This window comes from Candoia aspera, chromosome 2 (genome assembly GCF_035149785.1).
Source record: "Candoia aspera isolate rCanAsp1 chromosome 2, rCanAsp1.hap2, whole genome shotgun sequence".
Taxonomy (NCBI): domain Eukaryota; kingdom Metazoa; phylum Chordata; class Lepidosauria; order Squamata; family Boidae; genus Candoia; species Candoia aspera.
The window spans coordinates 179,342,065-179,354,364 of NC_086154.1; the positions used below are offsets into that span (position 1 = coordinate 179,342,065).

The 12,300-nt window shown below is 39.2% G+C and overlaps 1 protein-coding gene across 1 annotated transcript in view; it reads right to left on the reverse strand.

The window, feature by feature from the left end:
- Positions 1-4,145: 4,145 nt before the first annotated feature.
- LPAR1 (lysophosphatidic acid receptor 1) overlaps positions 4,146-12,300 on the reverse strand; it is a 64,156-nt gene continuing 56,001 nt past the window's right edge. The window contains exon 4 of the mRNA XM_063294985.1: positions 4,146-6,884. Within this exon, the coding sequence (XP_063151055.1) occupies positions 6,583-6,884 (302 nt within the window). The 3' untranslated portion in view covers positions 4,146-6,582. The remainder of the gene's footprint in view (positions 6,885-12,300) is intronic.

Consider the following 12,300-nt stretch of genomic DNA (forward strand, 5'->3'; position numbering starts at 1 on the left):
GAACTGGGGGAAAATGATAGATATTGAGACAATTTTCATTGTTTACAAAACAAATGGATTACATTTCTAACATACAATGTGCAAGATCATACATCTTTGATCATACATCTTTGATGAAAGGACAAGATATAGAGGGATGAATTCTGTGACATCAACTGTCAACTGTTGTTTAACCTTGACCTTAAAGAAACTATTTGCTGAAAGTCCTGCCACACCTGGCCTTTCTGTTTTCCTCTACCCTTCCTGGTTGTTTAATGCTTCAGAGGACATGTGTGGTAAAAGATCAAAGAGCAGCTTTGAAAATTGCTCTCTGCTACCGAGTGATGGAAGAATGCCATCTAAGTAAGAAACGGCCCTTGAGTGGGTCTTTCTGTGATGGACACCAAGTTCTTTTGTTGATTACAATGCTGCCTTCATCCAAAAGAGTAGAACTGAACTTGGGAATGGAACTGCCTTGAGCTCCTGAATGAAAGGTTGGGGTATAAATCAATCAATCATGAAAAAATTCCAGGTCCTTAATATTAAAAAAATAAGCAACTCCCCAATTCACATGCAAAGTGGCAAAGAAGCAACACAATGTATTTTTTATGGTGGGTCAAGTTGTTCTTTGTTATTTTCTGTGTAAGAGAATGATAACGTTTCGTATGTGCATCAGTGAGAGGATGAGCAAATGTGTCTGCAGGCAGCTGTCTAAACTCTAAAGGAAATCTTGCATTTGTTATGAAAGTGGGAGGGCAGTGCAGGAAGACATGCCTGATGTACCAATACCCAGGACACTTGCCTTGCACTGGAGAGTAGATAAAGCTTATGCATTGTCTCTGGGAGTGGCAAAGGAGAATATAAATAAAGGTAAAAAGAGAGAGCATTCCCAATATAGTTCTCCTTTAGTTTAAAGGTAGCAATCCGAATTAAATTAATACTTTCAGGAAACCCAGAAGAGCTGAAGCGTGCAGTCCTTTTAATAGCTCAGGTGTTATATCCAGGAAGAGAGCTTGCTAGTGATATTACTAGACAAGACTTAAGAGATGACTTCCCAAATCATGAGCGTACTGCCAATGTATTGAGTACTGTCTTCATTCATTTCATTTGATACTTTTCTTATGTTCCAAGTTGCAATCTTCCATATGTCATGGTTCTCACCAGATGAGCCCATAGATAGTGACCTTTGCTGCCCATCATGGCTTCAGTCATTTGAAGTTTTCACATAGTGGTTTTTAGTAAAACAGAGCAAGTGTAGACTAGATTACCAGCCTTATCTGTATCTGCCCCATATGCAGCATTTCCTACTAACAGTAAGGACAGCACCAGCCTGTTTTGGCAGAGTTTGGTTGTTCCACAAGTAAAGCCCAGTTTTACCTCAAGCATGCTCACACTATCTGACGCAAGCTAGGGTTTCTAATCTACAGATTACCATACAAGCCAATGTACTGTTGCCCATATTTGTCCAACTAAGAGGCACATGCAGTATACTGACACACACTTGAAATATGAGTACAAAGACAAATCTTTTAATAAGGAAATATGAAAAGCTAATGAGAGTATGTATCCCATCGAGTGGTTAGGATGGATACTGTACCATCCCTTGCATGAATATTGTAAGGAAACCATGTGTAGAATGTGGAATAGTGACAGCTGTTAAATAAACAGTGATTGCCTACACAGGGCCGCAACTGGGGGGGGGGAGGGCAAGCGGGGCATGTGCCCCAGGTGCCACTCTGGGAGGGTGCCAAAATGAGCGCAGAATCCATGTTTGGGTGACACAGACCCTAGTTGCAGGCCGGTGCCTACATATTGGTCCTAAAAGTCAGACAGCCAAATTCAGACCATGGACCAAGAGGCTACACATACTTCTACTCAGGTAACAACTCTTATTTTTTATTTAAGGAAAAGCATTCCATTTAGAGGGGTCAAATTCAATAGTCCACTGAAGATTTACTTTTCTTTCTTGCTAGAACTTGTATCTTTTTTTTCAGCAGTGGCCTCTCAACAAAAGAAGGGCCAAGGCTGGAGAAATATTGATCCATATCAGCTTGGGAGGCTAGCCCAAGGTAGAAACACAGAATCAATTAACCTTTCGAACCTCAGTTACTCAGTTTGTACTTTTATTCACACAACAAGCTTTATCTTCTCTGACAAACTAGTCTGGCTTTCCAATGCCAAACAACCAAAGACACCAAGCACAAATAAATTAAATCTAAAGGTTGGTGTCCCAGCCACCTTCATAGCTGAAAATTCTTGTGTTTTAATTCACCATTTAAAAAAAAATAGAAATTCAGAGCAAGCCATTAGAGTTGGAGCCATTGAACCTTCAGAAGCTGTGGGAGAAATAAAGGACATATATGAAGAAGCTGGAGCAGTCAGTCCCTGAGATTGTTTATGGAACTTATATGGCCACATATCATGATGATGATTCTAGTGGCTCACAGCAATCAATAAAAACAGAGATAAAATCAAGAATGACTTTCCCCCCATGCGCCAGACCAAACAGCCTCCCAGCTTAACCCTCATCCTAGCCCAATGCTTGGGGGAAGAGCCAGGTCTTCATGACCCTCTGGAAGGCTAAAAGGGTAGGGATCCCTTGGATCTCAGGTGGGAAACTATTCCAAAGAGCTACAATGGCCACTGAGAAGGCACACCTCTGAGGTCCCATCAGGTGACAACATCTAAGCTAGTAGGAATGGCAGATACCCTCAGGGAGAGGTAGTCCCAAAAATAATTGGCCCTGTGCCATGTAGGGCTTTAACTGTGATAACCAGCACCTTTGAATTGCACCTAGAAAGCAACTGGGAGCCAGTGCAGTTCACTTAGCAGAGGTGTAACCTGGGTGAACCACGGGGCACCCAGAACTGTGCATGCTGCTGCATTCTGGAACAGTTACAGCTTCTGCATGGTCTTCAAGGGCAGCCCCATGTAGACTGTGTTAAGGTAATCCACAAAGTCAGGTCATGGTGCATTTATTGAATTAACCCAACTTCCTGAGTTCACCCAATGGACTGAACTATAGATTAACCATGTGAGCCAGGTTCCACTGCTACTTCAGTGTCTCAGTGGAATATCTAAGCAGGAGTGGTCCTGGGTAGCACTTGGGGGTAGGACTACCTGGGAATTCCAGGACTGTTGACTGGACAGGGGATTCAAAAGAAGGCAATGGCAAACAACTACAACATAGCATGACAAGAAAACTGCATGGGAGTGTCTGCCTAAATCATCTGAGTGAAGCTTGACTTGAAGGAGTCTTTACCTTTTAGTTAATGGTTCAGGATATCCATGTGGTTTGTTTGGTTTCGACCCGGTATGTTATGTGAATGCGGTAGATTTAGAAAAACCACCCACAGAAAAAGGATAGGGCCAGATAAGTTTTTATCGTCCCGTTGCTCTCCCTCATTTACAAATTTTTCTGGGACGGGTATGAGCCAAGAGGCATTGTTTCCCATTTGTAACTTTCTCTGTTAAAAAATCATTAAGGAAAAGAAGCCACAATAGCTGTATTGATTGGTAATGTTAGGAGCTTCCTTAAATTCTAAGCAGGTGAAATTTCCACAGCTCAAGTTGAGCCTTTCGAATTCCTTCTCTGCCTCCTTTGCATAGATACCTGGAAGACTGGAAACTAGGCCATTTTTAAAACTGTAAATAATCCTGTCTGGCATCTTCTTCTGTTTCTGCAGTATTGTGAAACAATAAAACCAAAGAAAACTATAGTTATATTAAATTATTTGCATGTAACTTAAAATCCCTCTCAGAATTTAAATCAGGGAGAACCCTACACCAATGCCTGTATTTCTCAGAGGTTAGCTTCATAGTACAGGCTGCTCTGATGCCTGTTCTGTAATTTAAGATATAATCCTGAAGTGAATATAATTCTGGACATGCTGACAATGCACACCAAGTGTTCCTGTTCAGTGTTCGATCAAGTGCAGTATAAATAATTGAACTGTAGCAAATAACCGTCCAGTTTGTAAGGAACCTCCTAACGTATAGGAGGTATACCTGACATTAGGGTATACCTAGCAAGCTCTGGATACTGCAGTATAAGTATTCAAGATAGAACTCCAAGAAGCTATAAAGCAGGAATTCCAGCTCTTGCAAGAATATTTTCATTACAATATTTCAAATCTGAAGAATGGTGAAAGGATACACACAGCAAATATTATACACTTATTGAAAAAACTTTATTAGTGGCTTAGCATGTAGTGTATTTTTAAACTTTCTAACAGCCTGACCTGTTTTATTACACAAGTTACATAAGTAAAGAAGAATGGGCTCACTGATTTTAATTTCAGTATGAAATTCATATAGTATTTTTTGTCGGATGAACCTTTCGTGATTCCTGGATACCTTCTGGTAGGATCAGCCACACTTCCCTTTAATTTCAACCTACTCACTTTGTACATCACTAAAATAGTCTATCGTTTTGACATTGCTATACTTTGTTCTTAGAAATCTACCTACTCTACCCAAATAAACATGATGCTAGCTCAAATCTATTATCCTTCATTTGAGAGCTTTTGATTGATTTGTTTCCAACAAGGGTTCTTATGTAGGCAGGTTTTCAACATAGAAGCAGACTGTTGCAAATTGCCAACACTGTGCAATTATTTATAATGGTCCCAAATTCTTCTAAAAAATCCTCAGCCTTCAGTGTAGACATTTTTATATTTGATCTTCATTAAGAATTTACAATCACAAAGAGAAACATTTTATTTTAAAGTCACTTTTCTCATCCTTAAATCTATTTGTAGGAATAGAATACTGACAAAAACTTATTTCATGGGGTTCTGGGTAAAAACTGAATGGAATTTGCACTTTGAGTAAGGAAACAGTTGGATGTGAGCAAAATTACACAAGAGACAGTGCTCCAAATCTGTCTATTCTTAGATAGCAAAATTGGGATGCTATTTCAGTTACTAGAGGATACTATAAAAAGAATAATTCAGTTTCAGGTCCAGCATCCCTTTGCTTTCTCCAACATTTAAAAGTGGCTGCCTGTAAGAGGTGCTACAAGACCAACTCTACCAATTCATAAAATGAAGTTTTCGCTTTGGGTGGTAGACTAGTACAGACACTAATCCACCCACTGCCCATAGACCTGCTACCCAAATCCAGTCTTCCCTTGTAACTAAGGCATGCAGCTCTGTCCCCTTTGCACATGTTGCTCTAAAGGCATCCTTGGAGAAATGCATTGTGAGATCATGTCTGTGGAAACTATCTTGCCCAGACAGCTGCTGTAATCACCTCAGTTTACATCACTCTGAGAGAGCCTCAGAGTTCTGTTTACAGACTACCAGGGCAATGAGCAAGTGGCAGAAGCATGCAGAAGGGAATGATGGGGAGAGTCCTGGTCCATCTTACATCTCAAAGGCAAGTCCTGTTCCTGTCTAATCAGGCAGCAGGTCCTCTTAGGATGTCCATGGGCAGCTGGCAATCTCCCTTTCTCCACTCACCCTCTATCATTTGGACAGAGTGAGAACCATGCAAAAGCTTTTGTTTGAAACCTCAAGAAAATGGGTAAAAAGAGCTTGATGTTGCCATCCTCACAGGCAGAACCTTTAACAAGGAAAAGAGAATCCCCGAACACAATACATTTGATCACCAGAAACTAGACTTGCTTCTCAATCATATCCATTGTTGGGAGTGTGGTATTAACCCTCCCTAAAATCTGGGACAGAACTTGAAATCTGGCAAACATATCTCAGCTCTCATTAAAAAACCTTCCCCTTGGCGCAAAACAGCAAAGAATATGCCTTCTTTTAAAAGCACTTTTTCTAAGAGCCGAATCCCATTAGTCAGAAGACTCAGCCCCCAAAATATACTTTATGTAAAAGTTGATCTTTTAGATCCTTTCTATTCCACATTAAGGATCTGGCCACAAGAAAGTTGAATTTTTGTTGCATGTTACACTCTTGCTTCTGCTCTTTACTTATGACAATTAAAATGTCCAGGACAACAACACTTTTATATCCCACTGATTGCAGTGTGAGAATTAAATGCATCTGCATATACATAACACGCTTGTTCCCAAACACTAATAAAAACCAAGGTATAAAGTTATTTCCCATCATTATTTTGATATGGTTCTCATTGTTATTGGCAGTGTAAATGTAAGTTAAAACTGTTTCATTCCTTGCCCAGAAAATGCCTGTCCCAAAGCAAAGTGATGGGGGATGATTATTAAATGACATGCATGGGGGGGGGGAAGAGGAAGCTTTAGTGCCGAAATGAAAAGGCAACGAAGCAGTTACGAAGCTTATAGAAGTGGAAATGGTTTTTGTTAGGACTGTCACAAAAGCATCATCTGATGAATGGCTAGTGGGGGTGGCTTAAATGGCTTCGACGAATATTTTTCAACTCCCCAGTGTGAGCTGCTTGTTTTACTTAAAAAAAAAAAGGAAAAAGAAAAAAAATATTTCTAGCCTAGGGAATTTTCGTGGGCTGGGCAATGTGAATAAGTACTATAATCCATTAGTGAATAAGAAGAACTTGTAAAAGTTGTTATTCTCCCTGCTTCAGAGTGTCGACAATGTTGTCAATAGCTTCATAACTAGGTATTCACCTAGCACTAAATTTATCTTGGTTGGATTTTGTTCAAACCACTGAGTGGTCACTGCTGTGTACTCCAGCCAAAATGGTGTGATTCAGTGAGGAAGCCGAGCGGTCAGAGCCTTCTGTCGGTCCATTGGCGCTCTCACTGCGCTGACAGCAAAGAATCTGCTTGAAGGTGGCACTCATTTCTTTGTCTCGGTAAGAGTAGATGATGGGGTTCATGGCAGAGTTGAATTCAGCGAGCAACAAGAAGAACTTTTCATATGCTAGGACATTGCACTGTGGGCAGCAAACATCAAGAAGCAGCAGAACTAATCCTGGAGTCCAGCAGATTATAAAAGCACCTGAAAAGGACAAAGAAGAATATATTTGCTCTTCTTGATATTGTATTTCTATCATACACTTCTTTTAAGGAGCCCTGCAGCATTATTCCCATTTATCCACTGAAAGCCTCTATGAGCTGGACTAGGCTGAGTGATTATTGATTAGTCTAATCTATGTGGTTGCTAGGAGTCAAAAATGACTTGATGACCCATAATCAAAGTCTGAGAGTGATCTTCAGAATGAAGCAGGGAGTTGAATCTAGATTTATTATCCTCTATACACCATACTGACTCTCAATGTTTTGGTTTGCTTTCTATATATTCTGCCAAGGACATACAAAGCATCCTAATTTTCAAAGAATAGAACATCACAGAATCATTTGTGAATCTAAATCTGGATTAACTTTAGCAGATTAACTGCAAAGTTCTTAAAAGTAACTAACTCAATTAATAGGTCTGATATATGTCTTGAAGTAATGAATTCCATAACTGAGCATTATCACTAAGAAGTTTCTATACTGTACCTTGTTCTTGCTAACTTTGTAGCCCAATTGTACCATACCTACCAAATAGGATTTTCTGCAAATAATTATCTGTGCACTGAGGGCAGAGAAGGGTCAGTTGTACATCTGCTGAGAAGCACAAATGATACTGTTGTCAGCTTCTTAAATCTAATGTATCTTTCCTTGAATAGGTCCAGTTCATTTAAGGAATTGCCAACAGCTGTGGTGTTGCACCCAGACATGCTCCAAATCACCTTTTCTCCTTCAAATCCTGATCACTGCACAACCTGCTGAAACGTATAGGTGCCTTTGTAGATTAATCAGAGTTTGGGAGAGGCTTGTTTTATCCTTTTTGTAACACTGAAATGCCTTCTCTTTCTTTTCTTTCCTGCCTGTCCAGTTGCCGCTTTGTCTCACCATGATCAAGTTTGTTTGTTATATCAATTTATATGGTGGCCCAAATCAAATTCATGACTCTGAGTGACTAACAGTAATTAAAACAATATAAAAAACATAAAACAGTATGAACAAGAACACAGATGTAATCTGCAACCAAGGTAAAAAAAAAATCAATCCTCACAACAACAACAAATCAGCACACACATCCAGATCCCCAGGCCTGGTGAGTTTTGCTCTCCCACTTCTTGCCCCTTCCTTCCCACTGCTATATTCCTCTTTTACTCTTCTTTTGGGGACTATTATTTTACATTCAGTTCATCTTCCTATCAACAAATATGGCATTGTTTTAATAGTAATCTTAATAACTTGGGGGAAGTTTTACAACTGGAATTGCAATTTATATTCAAATTACTCAGATTAATAAGATTAAGATTACTGTTCAACTATTTTTAAGGTAATGAATATTCCACTGTGTGTAAAACTGAAAGCATATACTGGGGAGTCCTCGGTGCTCTCTGAGCTTTGTTTTCTTGCAGACACTTCATTGCCAGACTAGGCAACATCTTCAGTGCGGGGAAAAAAACAAGCATATATCCTGGCCAGAGATGCCAAAACGACAAACTGAATTGTGATGTCACGATGCAAGAACCGCCCTTTACATATTTTAATGCAATGTCAAAACCCAGGTATAAAAGTATTGAAATTTTGCATTGTGACATTGCAGCACACAGTTCATTGCTTCTCTTCTGGGGAGTCATGAAGCACATACAAAAGGGATTGAGTTTGTATGTGATATCATGATGCAGTTTTCATAATTTGCCATCCCATGATCCACCCCTTATGGATGCCCATGGCCAGAGCCGATATAAAGTGGGGATACCTTTTCTTTCGTCGTTCTTCCCCCCAGCATTCATTTTTTCTTTTTTCCTGCCTTCCTTCACTTTTTCTCTTACTCTCCTGACATTCTTTTCTCCAGCAGCCAGCAACAGGGAAGGGATAGGTAGCTCTGACCAGAGACCTGATCAGATACTTGTAGAGAAAATAAGGCCAAAAGTCATGTGAATTTTAAGCCAAGGGCTGCATGGAGCCCCAAAGCTTAACGAACTCTATTCTAACAATTCCATAGTGATTTTGCCCCTCCATTCTGGGTAGCTACTTAAAGTAATTCAGACAGCAGCTTGAGATGTGTAAATATTCACGTCTTGAACCTTACTAATCCTTATTTAGGTATCTGAAGATATTGAGAAAGAGGAAAACAAGGAACTCTCCCCAAAGTTTCAAAGTTAGAACAGGCCTATAAGCAAAGAGATCCGAGCTTTGAAGAATTAGGTGCATTGTTTTGAATGTTTCACCTTTCATCGATGTTTTGAAATAACTTCCTTTTCCTTCTGCCATGCTCAGCATTTAAGTTCTCTGTCCATGCTCTCTAGCTCTGCTGCTTACTGATTCCTTGTCCCAGTCAGACCAGTATTTCTTTTTTAATTCATTAAAAGTAATGACTTTCCCCACTTTCATGTTCAGGAGGAGGAAAGAAAATATTTTGAAATGTGGAATGGTTTAGAACAGTGTTATGTGTCTTGGAAGAGGCAGATAAATTTCAATAAGCAAAATGAAATGTGTAATGCTTGGGTGATGCTTCATCTGTCTGTTAAGAGAACTTTCCAAGTAGGCCTAGATTTATTATAATTTAAAATGAGAATTTATCTTCTTGCCAGTACTGGATGCATTAAAATAGCACAGTTATTTGTAGGGATTTCAAGAACTGGATTTTAACATTCTTAACCTCAGAGAACATTTTTCATATTCATTTATCTATAAAGAACTCAGAAAATTATATTCCTGGGCATATTCTCAGGATGTGTTTAAAAAGTAGCACTAGTACTATATATTTAAGAAATCCAATAATATATTCATACAGCCTTTTGCTTGATAGACCTTAACTTCAGGAAGGGCTCTGGGTGTTGCTACTATATATTCAGGAACAGCACACTGCCATAAGACAAAAATAGAAATCCTTGGTGTTCTTACACTGCATGTCCTGGTGAGATAAAACCACTGGTTTTCTTTTGTGTTTTTGCCATATTTAAATATGTCACATTGTCCCTAGTTGTCGTTTTGTGCAAACTGACTGAACATCCTTGAATGTCCCCAATATTCCCCTACTGTTGCATCTTACAAGGGGAAATTGGCAGTAACTGTCTTACAGATAATACTGAACAGGAATTGTTCCTATTTGGTGAACCAGAGGCAGGTCTAGATTTGAAGGATCCCCGGGCAAAATGCCTTCGGAAGGGCTTCCTCCTTCTGTCCTGGTCTATCTGGCTGTGGAAGCCTGAATAACCACAGGCAGCTAGGTCTCTACCAGTGTAAACAGGGCCTGTATGCTCCAATATATTACAGCTGCCATTCAGTACAGAGCCTGCCAAGCAAACACAGTTTGAAGTGCTAGCTAGAATTTTTCACTACAGGCTCAGAGTAGGTGTCAAAAGAGGCTCTAATATAGAACTGGGATGTCGAACAGTGATGGTGGCCCTTGTAACTTAAACTTTATTAATTTATGGTCAGAGACTGACCAACCAACCAACCCAACTGAAACCGAAACCCAGTACACAGAAGGAGATTAGTGATAATTTTCTAACAGATCTATATAAAAATAGAGTAAAATGCAGTTATATATTTCCATCCATCCATCCATCCATCCGGCAGTTCACTGCTCTTAACCAGCCTAAGAATCAAATACAGGGTCTTCTAATCCCATTTGCAACTGAATAAAACTCCATTACATTCCTGGACATTTCACTGCAGAAAAGTCAGCAAGAAAAAACCAATTCTAGTTTCAGATCAACCCATACCATGAGTAAAAAGTGAGGTTATGAGTTCTGTGTGCCAATTGCAATGGAGAGGGCAATAAAATAAAATACAACCCACTTTACTGATTTGATTGCAGAGAAGGAATAGATGCAGAAACATTGTGCATAAGGGATGCAATTGTATTAGCCATCCATGAGCATCTAAGGTAAGGCAGTGAATCTTGCTAACATAAATATTCTGTGTGTAGCAGAAGTAATTCTATGGAGGTAATTGGGGAATGTAAAAGGATTATGAAAGAGCTCCTTGAGATATTAAGATGGAATGTGAGGTCTGTTATTCTGCTTGTCCATATCTAGCACTGTGTAACTACTTGCATGAGTTTATCTTTTCTGACAGATAGTAGGAATGGGGCAGAAAAGCTAACTGGCAGTGGTCTTCTTTCAAGTGGAAGTAAATTTATATGCCAAGGTAAACTGGGTCAAAACTTCACTTGAGAGGCCACGTCTGAGCCAATTATTTCAGGTAACAGGTTTTCTTTGGCAAACATTACTTTAACCTTTCAGTGCTAGATAAACCTCATAGCAGGATTAGTGGCAATTTTAGGGCCCATGGTCATATTTGGAATTTTGAAAGCATGTTGCAGGCACAAAATAAATTTCATGGAGTCCTGCATTCACAAAATAGCTGCCATGAAGGGCATAATCAATCAAAGAAGTTGGAAGACAAGTTGTTCCCTATTTACTCCCACCACCTCAGCTTAAATCTTTCTCTTTCTTGGACTGGTCACCAAGCCTCCCAACAAAATATTGGAGAGCAACAACTCATCGTTTTTCTTTTTAAATAATTGCTACAATACCCAGTAGGATACTCAAATCAAAATGATGCTGGATTCTAGTTCTCTGCAGCATTGTCAAAGAAAGATAGGGCAGAAGCCTTGCAACTGTCAAACCCTGTGGGGATTCTTCCATAGGCACCACAGTGACTATACATGGACCATAATATACAGCCTTACTCTTTAGCATATTCAGATGAAACAGAAAACACCGAAGACCACTACTTCTAATCCTTTTGGTAGGCCATATGATGAAAGCATGTTGGTCTTTACCAAATGCTCCACACTGGGATGGCTCTCATCTCAAAAGAGTGGAAGCCCCAGGTTATTTGTTAATTTATTTTCAAACCAGAATTATGATACCTATCCATGGTTGTGTTGCTTATATTTTCACCGTTTAATATATCTGCCTCCCCATGGAGCTTACTTAAAGCTAAAATTTAATTTAGAAAGTCAAGTAATACTATGAATCTTCATTACATGTATTTTGATACAGTAAGTTGAAAGCCAGCAGAGTACACAGAATTGATACTGTAGGATCCAGTTAACTATTCTGAAGTGCATGTGTCTGTACCAAGTATGGCACAGGGGAGAAATCTGCTAGGCCAAAGTGTTCAGTTTGATGAATTCTGCTTGCATATTTTAAGCAGATCATTGGTTCAAAAGGTCAATCCTTTTTGGTGGAGTCATTTATTTCATATAGCCACATCAGCTTAAGCCTGGCTAGCACCAAGCATTTTTTAAAATTAAAACAAGAAATGAGCAATAAAATTACTGAAGTCATTTTTCTTGAGAAAAAACTTTCTTCAGAAAATTACTGAAGTCATTTTCTTTTCTTGCATTTTTATAGACCATGTTTCAAAATTCATTTTGTTTGTATATAAATTTGTAT